This window comes from Salarias fasciatus (genome assembly GCF_902148845.1).
Source record: "Salarias fasciatus chromosome 7 unlocalized genomic scaffold, fSalaFa1.1 super_scaffold_4, whole genome shotgun sequence".
In the NCBI taxonomy this organism is placed as follows: domain Eukaryota; kingdom Metazoa; phylum Chordata; class Actinopteri; order Blenniiformes; family Blenniidae; genus Salarias; species Salarias fasciatus.
This window is the reverse complement of record NW_021941229.1, coordinates 6,962,701-6,975,734: the sequence shown is the minus strand read 5'-3', so window position 1 is coordinate 6,975,734 and position 13,034 is coordinate 6,962,701. Positions and strand designations below refer to the sequence as shown.

General features: G+C 43.4%; 1 protein-coding gene across 1 annotated transcript; it reads left to right on the top strand.

Moving 5' to 3' along the window:
• The first annotated feature begins 1,578 nt into the window (after positions 1–1,578).
• Positions 1,579–12,922, top strand: mamdc4 (MAM domain containing 4). The gene is made up of 28 exons (XM_030085591.1): positions 1,579–1,630; positions 1,925–2,017; positions 2,486–2,647; positions 4,002–4,127; positions 4,336–4,569; positions 4,698–4,823; positions 4,983–5,135; positions 5,350–5,453; positions 5,636–5,791; positions 6,124–6,214; positions 6,324–6,437; positions 6,562–6,645; positions 6,728–6,868; positions 6,961–7,100; positions 7,821–7,929; positions 8,011–8,115; positions 8,416–8,550; positions 8,641–8,768; positions 8,878–9,094; positions 9,187–9,324; positions 9,412–9,539; positions 9,703–9,793; positions 10,209–10,358; positions 10,467–10,592; positions 10,674–10,798; positions 10,924–11,023; positions 11,993–12,168; positions 12,887–12,922. Exons 1-28 carry the CDS (start codon positions 1,579–1,581, stop codon positions 12,920–12,922), a joined length of 3,540 nt encoding a protein of 1,179 aa, XP_029941451.1.
• The last annotated feature ends 112 nt before the right edge of the window (positions 12,923–13,034 follow it).

Here is a 13,034-nt window from a genome sequence, read left to right as displayed (position 1 = left end):
GCAAAACTTCCCTGAAGACACAAGTCTCTCACTTTGTACAACCACATTTCTTTCCAGTGATCAAATGTTGCATCTATGATTGAGGGTTTAAATGATGGATTCTTTAAAAATTTGTCTCCAGATCCGAGTAGCATTATGAATAACCACATTAAAGATTTAGTAGTTAGTATAGTGTATAGTATAGTTTTTTTTTTCTTGCACTGATGATTTTATCCAGGACTTTCTGGAGTGTCAACAAAGGCAGGTGCGTGTAATCATCTTGAGTAAAAAGTCATGCACAAAACAAGAAGGAAACTCATGGAAGTTAATGCATCTGAGTTGAGTTGTGATGAATAGTGTTTTTTTTTTTTTTTTTTTACAACTGTGTCATGTGGTGTGATTGTATTATTCATCAGTTTATATTGCATCGTGCTGCTGTGCTAATTCATGTTTTATCTTGCTTTAATCTGATTATTCCTTGCTTTACTAGCCGCAGCCAATGAGGGTGATCACACATGTAAACAGGAAGTGTTTGTGTTGCAGTGTCCGGACACGTGTCTCTGTGGAGCAGAGTGAAGACGCTCGGTGACGGACGCCAACGGTCGGAGTAAATAGTACTAGTAAATAGTAATAGTAACACAGTACTTATTCCAACGCTTGTTTTTCTACTGATAAGAAGGAGGAACACTTTTTTAGCGTCACATGACAAAGTTTCCTCTCTGTCTTTTTTTGTCACTCAGATTTCCAACAGCAACATGTTTATAATAAAAGGAATGTTTTCTCTGAGGAGCAACTCTGGAAGCCAGAAAAACAACTCAGGTCTGAACCTGATCTTCCTCGGGTCACAATGGAGGAGAAGGAACCAGAAATCAAATCCAAAAATAATTTGATCCAACACAAGAGAATTCACACAGCTGAGAGGTCACATTCCTGTGAAATGTGGGAAAAGTTTCGCTCTCAGATTTGGTGTTAATGTCCACGTGAGGACTCAACAGTTGAGAAGCCGCCTTCTTGTAAGATATGTGAGAAGTGTTTCAGTTTTAAATTAAATTTGACATGAGGACTCACGCGAGAGAGACCATATTCTTGTGAAACTTATGGAAGTTTTTCATCACGTTGGATTTTAAAATCAATATACCAGTGTTTCTCAATGTGGCCAGTTGTGTTCATCTCTTAAAAATGTAAATAAACAACCTTTTGGCCAGTTGCTTTAATGCATGGTTTCCACTGTATGTTTTTTGGTATTGTGGTGTAACTCATTTGTTGTCATTTCATACATCCTGAATTTGACTCTCCTCATTAGAACTCATGCAGGTGAGAGACTGTTTTCCTGTGAAATGTTTCAGCCACAGTGATGTAATGTGAGTTTGACTGAACACATGGGGATTCACACTAAATAAACGTCAGCTTATTGCATTAGGCACGCAGGAGTTCTTACACTGCTGTCTGCTGTCGTTCAAAGAAATATGTTTTATGATTTGTGCTGCTGTTGCATTCTGGGTGATTGCAAAGTACAGACGTTATCTCTTGCACACCTGGTTATCTACTGGAGTTTCTCCAGATCCAGTTCATTCTGATCCAGTGGAGGATGAATCAATGATGTTTCCATCAAGGAGCTCAGTCATATTTCTACTTTTGGCTTTGCAATGGGGTAAGAAGGAACTCATACACACAATAGTTTCATCTTCAAACATCTTCTTTTTTAGATACCTGGCTTGTGTTCTAAAAGCATGTACAGTGTTAATTGTAATAGAATCTTTAAAATAATTGCAATTTAAATAGTGTGACAGGAGTTTGAAGGCACTTCCAGCTTTTCCCAAGCGCCTGTTTCATTGAGGTCAAGTTTTCTGTGATTGAAACACGTTTAAGAAGCAGTTTTCAAGTAGGTTTTGTGTCTGGAGTTAAAGACACCGGGCTCGGCTTCTTCCCGCTCCTTTGTGAACAGCTGCCGGCTCTTGCTCCCAGTGGTGTCAGGCTCCCGAGCGGGTGTGCGACTTCGTGTGTGACTGTGATGACTGCAGCGATGAACAAGACTGTGGTGAGTTTAAAATTCTTATTTTTATCTGAGTAATATAAACCCTTACAACAATTTCAGTAGGAATGTCAGCATGGATCTGTGCACAGGGCAAAACCCCACGTTGCTGCTTGTTACAATCCAGTTCTGGATACTGCAACAAGAACAATGTCACAAAAAAAACTTTAAATATATGTTTATGGCTGAAATAATTCAACTTAATATGAGTTAACAATTAAAAATGAGCTCACTGATGAATACAGCGAACAGAAACACTTCCTTTACTAACATGCAGTCCATCACACAGTAGGAAGACTGAAGCTGCTCGATAATGGCACATTTGAATCATTTATGATCACAATTCATCCAGTACAAAAAAAAAAAACAGCTGAATCATCCTGTTGTATGTAATAATATCCTTGTATGTATGTACTATATATATTATACATGCTTTATAATAAGTTATGTATTATTTCTTATCTTCTCCTCAAGGATACAATGGAAAGCACTTTGACTGTGACTTTGAGGACGTGGGAATGTGTGGCTGGACCGAGCCGTCCAGCAGCGGGACATTCAGGTGGGAGAGACTTCAGGGGGGAGACATCCTGTCGGACAGCGGACCGTCCTCAGACTACACCACCGGGACAGCTACAGGTCCACAACAGCCTCTTTGTTACTGTTGTATTTCGATATGATAGGATAGGATTGTAACATTAAGTAACGTTCATACAGGTAGAAAACCAAAATAAGGAAGCCGTTGAAAAATAATGTGGCAAATTTTATATAATTCATGTGGATAATATTAAAAAAAAAAACCTTCATGTTCCTTTTATTATTTCATAAACTCTGAGTCCTTTTGCCACTGTTGTAAATTTCAGTTTATCCAGCTTAATTGTGCCCCACCGGCTTTATTGCTACACATTATTTTTTTCATGGTTTTACTGCAGGAAGTTGGCCTCCTGCCATTGACCGCTTTAGAGATTTGATCAAAGTCATTAATAAAATGCTACTTTAGGTGTTGTATAATATTTTGCTGAGCGCAGCATGTTGGTACAGTGGTTTGTGCTGTCATGTCACAGCAGCAGGGTTCCTGGTTAAATTCAAGTGGCTGATGATGGAGAGTTTGCGTTTTGTCTTTGTGCATGTTTAGTATTTCTGCAGGTTCTGGTCACATGGTGGGATTAAGTTGGGTTGCTATCAAACTACCAAGTCCCAGGGAATACAGACTGGGAGCCATGATACTCTGGAGGCGGCCGTGTAAACGGGCCCTGACACACCTTCGAACCCTCTCAACCCCAGTCACACCCCGACGGTGTGGTCCAACACCATAAAGAGCAATATTTGAGTGTTTTGGGTCATTTGTCGAGTGTCTTTTACGTCTCAGGGCGGCTGTGTCTCAGCTGGTAAAATGGACTGACTTCCAATCCCCAGACTGACTCTTAAAATGAGACACACGTTTCTATTTTTGTCCATTTTTTTTTCATGCTTTAAATTGCAGCATCAGTTGACAAAGATATCTGGTCATCCCCCAAGCATGAGGCGTGCTGTTAAAGTGTGTAATTTAGCAGAATGCAGGGGGGGGGGGGGGGGATTTTCACCGCCGCCTCCAGCAGCCAGTCATTTATCTGCAGCTGTGAAAGCTGCCGTGCAGAGTATCATAGCTGTGAGCAGAAAATCAAGAAATGCTTCATCCTGTATAAACAGACAAGGTTGTTGCCTTGTTCAGAATAATGAATAAATGATATCTTTGAAGAGAATGAAGTACAAGGTACAAGTTTAATGTTCAGATACGGTCCGCAGCCTGTAAATACAGTCCACAGGTCACGCCGCTGCCTTGCTGCTGTACAGTCAGTTCATAGTCCAGAAAAGTCCAACAGTTCTCTAACAAACTCTTAATCAACAGTCTTATTTTCAATGATGTGCATAAACAGCCTTCATAGGACGTAATGAATGGCCGTGACAGAGGAAACAACTAATCATGAACCCTTTGGCGTCTGCCACCATGTAGGTTGGTTCATGGGAGTGAGTGCAGTGACGGCAGAGTCTCCCGATACCGCAGTTTTAATCTCTCCAGAGATTCAGCAGACTTCCCCCACGTGTCGTCTTTGTCTCAGATATTTCCTCTGGGATTCAGGTAAAGGCTTTTCTTTTTTTCATCACAGAAAGAGAAACAGTTTGCAAGCTCACCTTGATCAGAGTGTCTTGTATTTTAGCAGAGTCTGTTTGGTTTCAGCTTATTTCACCAGCACTACTTGAATATACATCACAAATTCCAATTACACTAAATTCTAGGTGTGGAAATTTGCCATGAAAGAAAACCTGATCGGCAACTTCTTCTTCAGGTCACACAGGTCTGGGCTCTGCCCCACTGTGGGCAACCATAAATCACTTCGACTCCCAGCAGGCTGTAGTGTGGCGTCCCGAGGCCTCCAGTATCCATGGCTGGAGGGAGGACACCATCTTTCTGGGCCGAATCGCCTCACCCTTCCAAATCCGCTTCAACTCGCAGCGGAAGGAAGGGCGAACGGGAGACGTGGCCATAGACCAGCTGGAGTTCCTAGACTGCGCTTTGCCATGTAAGTCCCGCTGCGGTTTAGAGCCGAGCCCAGAGGATCCCACACACTGATATCATGAATGAATCATCGTGGAAAAGCTACTGGGTGGAATCATTAAAGCAATGACGAACGCTTTTTCGTCATCGCAGTGCCCCTCGTTGGGAAAGCGTGTCCGTCCGGGATGTTTGAGTGCGGACGGGAAGGTTGCGTGGAGCAGCGGCAGGTCTGTGACGGCACCGACGACTGCGGCGACGGGTCTGATGAGAAGGACTGTGGTGAGAAACTGAAGTCTCGAAGAACACTGCAAGAAAAAAGAAGCTGCTTGTTGTCAATAAAATCTTGAGATTTATGCATAACTTTAGTCCAGAACTGATACTATAGTCTGAATTTCAAAGCTAAAATGTCAATGCCAACGTCAATTGTTTTATTTGCAGGATACCAGCTCTGTGACTTCGAGCAGGACTGGTGCGGATGGGACAATCGGTCCATTTCCAGCCTGAAATGGATTAGAACCAATCAGCTGAGCCTCTCCACCACAGATCCTCAGAAAGGACCCGGCAGAGATCACTCTGAAAACACCGCGGCAGGTATTTGAGCAAACCTCAGCGTTCAGAGCTTTGACTTGTCAGAGTGTTCTGGTTTGATGTGGAGAAGAATCTCAGAAGATGACTGTCAAGTGGCTGCACCACGTGACAGTTTACAAACTGCAGAATATATGTATGCTGTTGCTGTGACTGGGAGTGGATTCGACATCATTTAGCTTCTGTTTTCGTCAAATAAAAAGCACCTCCACCTTTGCAGGGAGCTTTTTATACGTCACTGTCCCTGATGACGGCCTAAAACAGGACTGGGCGTCTTTCCAGAGTCCGCCTCTTCAGCCAACTAACAGTTCACATCCTTGCAAGGTAAAGCCCCGCCTTCAAACACTCCTCAGTCTCCGAACTCAGACAAATTTTTAATGATACCTGAAGAAATTCACCAATTACTGACTCCTTCATGACATTTGCAATAGTTTCAATTCCACTCCTTAAAAAAAAAAGACTTTTAGCCACAGTTTGAGGCTGAAGCGCCATGTTTCTTGCTGCAGATGGTGATGTACACACACCAGTTTGGGCCGCGGTCCGGCGGCTTGACGGTGTTGGTGGTAGATCGCGCCATCTACCCAGTGTGGGAGAGGGGGGGCGCTCTGGGTGACCTCTGGGTGAAGGCAGAGGTGGAGATTGTCACCAACACCTCTTTCCAGGTAAGCACCTCTTCCAAGACACACAAACACACTATATTCTAACTAAATAACCTTTTGTGCTCTTCAACTCTTGAAATAGTTGAAATCGGAATTTAAAAGACCAGTTTGATTATTTTGCTCTGCAAAATGAGGTCAGAAAAGGTGGGATATAAAAAAAAAAAAAAAAGACATATTTTACTCAGCAGTGATTTCAAGGTTGGATGAATCACCTCTCAAGTAGTGTTTTTGTCTTTCACTGCTGATTAACTGCAGCAGAACCAGTCTTATGACACCACTGGTCACATGGCCAATGAGCACACTTCTTATCTGCTCTGCTGAATTTCTTCCTCCAGATATTGATAATGGCAGCAATCAGAAATTATACATATGGAGGAATTGCGATCGATAGTATCCTGCTATCTCCCGAATGCCGCATATCAACTGGTATGTTTGTTTCATTGCATTAAAAAAAGGACTTCACATTTCTTATTCAAGGACCAGCAAGTATTTTCTCTGTGATGACGAACGTGTCTGTTGTTCTCTTCTTCGATAGAAACTGTTTCTGTGGAAAAACTCCCTGATTCTCCCAAAGACCCGTGCACTGACAGGGAGAAGCTGTGTGACTTCCACGCCGACTGTGAAGGACAGGAGGATGAAGCCAAATGTGGTGAGTCAAACCGTTCTTCTGATCATGGTCCAGTCAAAATCTCATATCAGATTTTGAGTATTTTATAGGTGTTGTGATATTAAACCAAACTCCTGTCTCATGTTGGTGTGAATATCCTCTGCAGGGGATTTTTCTTACCCTCAGGGCAGCTCGGGCTGGACTGACGCCAGCATTGGGAGTCAGGGTTGGACACTCTATAAAACCGAAGGTACTCGACTTTTACAGTTCATTCATGAACCTGTATCTACTGATTTAAAGACTGATTATTTTCATGTGTTCGTATATCGTAGAGGAGGAGTACCTGTATGTAGTTTCGGCTTCGGGCCAACAGCTGACCGACGCTCAGACACGGACCCCCCTCCTGGGCCCGACCGGCCCAGCGTGTACCATGACCTTTGACTTTGCCCTCACTGGGCATCCTGATCACATCGGTAACTTGCTACGCTTCATGTTTAAGTTCTTTGTTTTTTGTTGTTGTTGCTTTTTCTACATATAACCCACTCCTCCTGTGTTTTAACCGCAGGTGACCTGTCTGTCACGTTGATCGACAGCGTGCTGGGCGCAGGGCCCAAAATGTTTGAGTACAGCGGGAAGACGCCTGCAGATCCAGAGGAATGGCAAAGCGCTGAGATACTGATTGGGTTCAGGAAAAATCGCTTCCAGGTCGGCTTTACAGCACTTAGTGCTTCCATGCTTTTTGCAGATTTAAGATTTAAGCTGGTGAACCTGTTTGTTTGATGATGAACATCTGAGTCACATATTGAACAGTAAAAATATCAGGTTTGAAGCTTTGCTCAGGGTTTCCCTCAGGATTCTGTGTTACGATGTGGCTCTTGGTTGGTGTTTCTGTGACCATGACCCTGCAGTCTGCATCAAGCTGGTGCACCAAGTCACAAACTCGGAATGAGAGATGCTTCTGGACACAAGTTGTCAGCCAATCTAGTCAGGCTAAACACTGCGATATAAATGTGATCCTAGAGGATTTTGAAAAAGTTCTTGCACAAATGCAGTCTGTAATTGCTGTTAGTTTGACTCATGAATGAAATTGAACTTAATATTGTTTACTTTGTTAATAAACACTGTTAAGTATTACTACTAATACATTTGATTATGTTCTGTAAAAATACAGAAGCCAATGAAAAAATAGGCTCAAGAAGCTTCTTTCAGACACTTGATGGACTGCATGGTGTGGCATAAACAGCCATCATGTGATAAAACCACATACTTTGAAATTCTGAACCATAAGATGCTACTCTAATGGCGTTCTGAGACACAAATGCTTAAAACTTTTACATTACATTACAGTTGTTGTTGAAGTCCTCCAGTTGCAGTTGTTCATCTTATTAAAGATCTTCCCTCCTCCTTGTTTTGTGTCTTCACCAGGTGGCATTTGAAGCTCGTGCAATGAAGCTATGTAACTGCGTCAGGATTAAAGTGAAAAACGTCCGCTTTCACAACTGTCGCGCTGACTATTATCCGTCTCCTCCAACAGGTAACGTGCTGCTACCTGTTGCAAAATGAGAGGTATAATTCCACATGCATTACTGCTGCTTGAGCGTCTGTCTGTGCGCAGGACTGTCCTGTAACTTTGAGAGCGGGCTGTGCGGATGGTATCAGGACAATGACGACAACTTCGACTGGACGGAGCTCGACGGAGTGGACCACACCATCGGTGTTGGTGAGTTCATTGAAATGAAGCACTCCTGTTTTTCACATGCTCTCAAGGAATGCTCAGTTTCATTCAGTTGTGTCGAGTCTTTAGGTTTAAAAAAATCTGTTTTGGGATTATCGACTTTTGTGCATGTTCTTGAAATGAAACCACGTGAATAGCTTATAATAAACCTGGGCAAATAGAACTGTTTTTAAAACAAAAAAAAGAGCATGTTTGAAATCAGTGTTCAATATCAGAATTAAAAAAAAAAAAACACTTCTGAATGAAAATTATGGCTGTTCTGAAAAATGTCTGTTAATTTTCCAGGCAAATCCCTGGTTGTGGACATGTGGAGTCCCTCTCTTCGTGGCACGTTCGGGCGCTTAATTTCATTCCCACAGCCACCAGGTTCCACAGATCACTGCCTGTCCTTCTTCTACAAACTATATGGACCCAACCCAGGTGATCGCATCTCAACCGGACCGACTGAAAATGGGAAACATGTTGATCCAGAATCAAACATTGCATCTTGACTTGATGCTGTTTTTCCAGGTACTTTAAATGTGAAGCTGTTGCTAAAAGGCGGCGCCGAGACCGTCATCTGGAGCCACACCGGATCGGACGGGAACATGTGGCATGAAGCAACCTGTCCGGTTGGACGCCACATTGATGACTTTCAGGTAAGAAGTGAGGACGTTTTGGTATTAGTGAAATAATTTGGTCTAACTCACCAACTCTTCATGCCAGTTGTAAAACGCCCCATCGTCTTCCTTACTCTCCAAACCACAGCTGGTATTTGAAGCCGTGCGCTCCGGCTTCGACGGGCGCGTGGCCATCGATGACGTGTCAGTGTTGAGCGAACCCTGCGGCATGCCGCGGAGGTGCTCTTTTGAAGGGGGCTTGTGCGGATACACCAGGTCTGGCAAAGTACCCTGGCTCCACCTCAGCGGACAGAGAACCTCAGCTCACAGGCCCCAAAGCGACCACACCCTGGAGAGCAGCCTTGGTGAGTGAGAGTTTCACTCGATCATTAAAATAAAAACGTGAAAAACGGAGGTGCAGGGAAGTGTGATCGTCCTCCGACTCCTTCGTGTTCAGGTTCTTACATGCTGGTTGACACCAGTGGTAGCAACCTTCCTTCTGGGGAGACCACCGTCCTCGTCTCTCCTGTCCGCCACGGAACCTCCAGCGCCGAGTGTCTCAACTTCTGGTATCAGATGGGAGGAGAAAATCCAGGTGAAGCCACCCACACACAAGGAATACACACCAAAAAACCTGTGAGAGGGTGAATGTGTGTCAGTGTTGACCATGTGTGGCCTGCAGGGTCTCTCACGGTGTATGTAAAGCAAATTGATGGACGAAGAGTGAAGATCTTCTCTACCAGCCTGAATAGAGCAGGTGTCTGGCGCCATGGCAACGGCAACATCCGGGGGACCCTTGTGGATTGGCAGGTACAACTATAATAATCGTTTGTTATGATTGTTATGATAATCATTTGCTGTGCTAGCTTCTTTTGAAATTTTTTTATTGGAGCCCTAAAGAGATACTCAGAATGGAGCTCCAAAGCCTGGTACGATTGCGTGAACTAATCCTGAGTGAAATTTTGTTCCGCAGGTGGAGTTTGAGGTAGTCGGACGTGGAGGCAGAGACGCACATATCGCCATCGATGACATCTTTCTCTCACCTCTTCCATGTGAAGAGCAAGGTCTGTATAGTAGGAGAAATGTAGAAAATCTTTCATCTGTGTTAGTTAAAACTGATACAGTCCAAACATAAACATTTACATGGAGTTGGCATTTAGAAATCTCCAAAGCCCAAAGTCAACCATACTGAAAAAAAGAAGAAAAAATGTCTCATGATTAAACAGATTTTTTTAATTCTGGTACTGTGAACTGGATTAGTACTCCAGGTTTAATCTCTTTACTACCCTGTAGATAAAGTGGAGGGATTTGCAGAAGATTTGATCTCCAGTTCCAGGTTTAGCAGAGGTTTTGTCCCACCAGAAAGAGAGCTTGATGCTGCAGCAGGGGTTTCAAACATGCGTGTCCCGGTTCTTATGAACTGCCGACGATGTAAATCTCTTAAAACAAGTTGTGTTTGCTGCGTGGTCGATATCTCAGGTGCCGTCTGCACTCTGGAGAACGGCTTGTGCAGCTGGAGCAACACTCAGAACATCCAGGTGGACGAACTGGACTGGGAGCTGACCAGTCAGGAGGCGGAGCAGCACTACCCCACGCCACTCAGAGACCACACCCTGAAGACGGAGAAAGGTCATCCACCGTCACTCTGACAGTGGATTTTTGTGGCTGGAGTTAAACATCACGTAGTGATGTCTTCCTGTTCGGAATGGCAACATTCTGTCTTTTTTTTCTGCACAGGTCACTTCCTGTCCTTACCCAGCAGCGATCAGACAGCCGCCATGCAACGCGCCCATCTGCTGAGCCCTCACCTGCCCCCCACCAAGGGCACCTGTCTCAGCTTCTGGGCCTACAAAACCCACCCAGGTTAAATTCTTTAAGTGACCGTCGGCGACTCAGATACGTGCCTGCCGTTGTTTTGATTAAAACCTGTCCTGACGCGTGCAGTGAGGAGACAGCTGAGCGTGTGGATTCTGTCCAACGGTCGACTCAACCAGCTGCTGGAACTCAGCGACCTCTGGGAGTCATGGAAACGTTTCGAGGTTGACATCGCCTCGACGGAGGAGTACCAGGTCTGACTTGCACTTTCCGCACAACACACAGTGCACGCCGTGTTGCTTTAATGCTATCTTCATGATAAGTTATCAGAATAAAGGCAGCTCATAAACACTGGCACGCTGTAACCTTGTGTTTGCAGATCGTTTTCCAAGGGATCAAGGGCCAGTCGGGCGTTTTGGCGCTGGATGACATCCAGTACACCGTCGGGGTCAACTGTGAGCTTAAACACACAGATACAGGTGAGACTGAAAATCACACATTTTTCTGTTGAATTACAGTACAGTGTCTTCACTCTCCAAGGCGGATTTGAGTTTACATACTGGGAATAATTTTATGACGACGCTAAGGACATAAATGGACTGACTGATACAATGTGACATAAAAGATATGACTCATTTTATATCACGTTCTGTGTGGACTATAACATTCTGAACAAGAAGGTCATTAACAGTTTCAATAATACCTTAATAATGCTGAAATCAAGTTAACCATTAACAAAAGAAATAGGCTTACTTTATAGAGGATCCTGAGGAGAAGAAGATCGAGAGAAGTGTGAGATGAAATAAGGAAGGTTAATTCAAAATACAGAGATAAAATAGAAATGCAGTGCTACAGTGGTGACCTCCAAGCAGCCTGGCAAAGTGTGAAAATGATGGCATCCGATGATCAGTGTGTTGATGAGGGAAATAAATCCATTACAATAAAAGAGATCAGTACCTTGGAATTACTAGACATTGGAATGTGTTACAAGTTTATCAAAGAAGGCTTATTTAAGAAAGAAAACACGAGGAAAGCAGCTGGTTCTGATGCCATTAGTGGAGAACTTGTTTTTTTTTTTTTTATCTTATGTGCTTAATCTTTCATTGATCTGCTTTTTTTCTTGCTGTTCAGAAATCTCCGCTGTGCATAGAAAACATCCAATGTGACTGTATGAAGGAGCACAATGTACATTTATCTGTGGTATTCAGTGTGTTGGTGTCACAGTGAACTATGTACGGGGGAACTTTATTGGTCTGGCGTTGCACTTGAAAGGAAAAAAATCTGTTTGTCTAACTATGAGTCTGAATATAAGTAAAGGTGAAAGGTGTTTTAATTTCATGTAAAAGGTGAAGGAATTGTGCAAGCTACAAACTTGCACAAATAGATATCAGATGCTGTCATTGTGTTCCATTAAGCCTTTATTAAAACTGTGATCTTCTCGCCCGCAGCTCCACAGGACAACACAGGGGGAATTGCAGCGTCTATAGTCGTGGTCGTGCTCATCATCATCACGTTGACCGTTGTGTTGTATTACTACCTGCGCAACAAAGGGAAAAGTGATAGTACGCCATCGCCCTCCGCCAACGGTGGCTTCAGTAGCGACATATACGATGGAGATGACACAGTAAGTTCATGTCACACTGGAACCCATGAATAGTTAGTGGCCTCAAAGTTCATGACAGGTTTCACAGCAGGATCGCGTGACGGTGCCGGCAGCACAAAACCATCCAATGGCGGCCGGCTTTAATTATGTGGCTGTGAGTGTCATTAATTCAATACTTGTGTTTTATGATTCCATTCTCTGTTTTAGCTCGGTGGCATCACGCTCACAAATATTCTTATTATGCAAAAGTGCAAATACTGGGATTTCAAATAACAAGTTAGAAACAAGCTTTTTAATAAAAAATCAGACTATGGTAAGCCAAGCTACAATACAGCAACTATAATTACTGATAGGAATAAAAAGCTGTAATATTGCTAAGCTATGGAATAAGATACAACATGCTAATGTGTGCTAAGCTAAGTAACCACCACCCAAAAATCCTAGGCTACATTATTAAACCAATTAGCTAACATTAACTGATATGAAAAGCTGTATAATTGTCAGGATAACTCTGGAATATTTATTCATACCACACAGGAAGAAAGGAAATGTGTTTCGTAGTTTATTTCAGTGCTTCTGTGCAATAATTTTTTTACCATTGAAAACATTGTTTGTTTCCTTTGTACACGGTGATGCACTTTTAGGGAACAACGTGCATTTGTGGGATGAGCAACAGAGCTTTAACTCATCTCTTTTTCAGACTTTCCATCTTCACTTATTTCCTCGTATCTTTCTGCAGGATTTCAACAACTTCCGGGAGAGGGAGACGGCGTGAACCTAGAGGGTGCGCCGGCCTCGAGGTGGCTTTGAAAAATGAAGGCGGCATCACAGCAGCAGAACTGCTTGTGTCTTCCTCGCTACAGGCACACACACACGCACACGCACAC

Coding starts and splice junctions, on each gene's coding strand:
- mamdc4 (XM_030085591.1), top strand. CDS start 1,579: ATGTTTCCATCAAGGAGCTCAGTCATATTTCTACTTTTGGCTTTGCAA. Junction 8,116..8,415: donor GGACCACACCATCGGTGTTG/GTGAGTTCATTG, acceptor TTAATTTTCCAG/GCAAATCCCTGGTTGTGGAC. Junction 9,325..9,411: donor GATGGGAGGAGAAAATCCAG/GTGAAGCCACCC, acceptor TGTGGCCTGCAG/GGTCTCTCACGGTGTATGTA.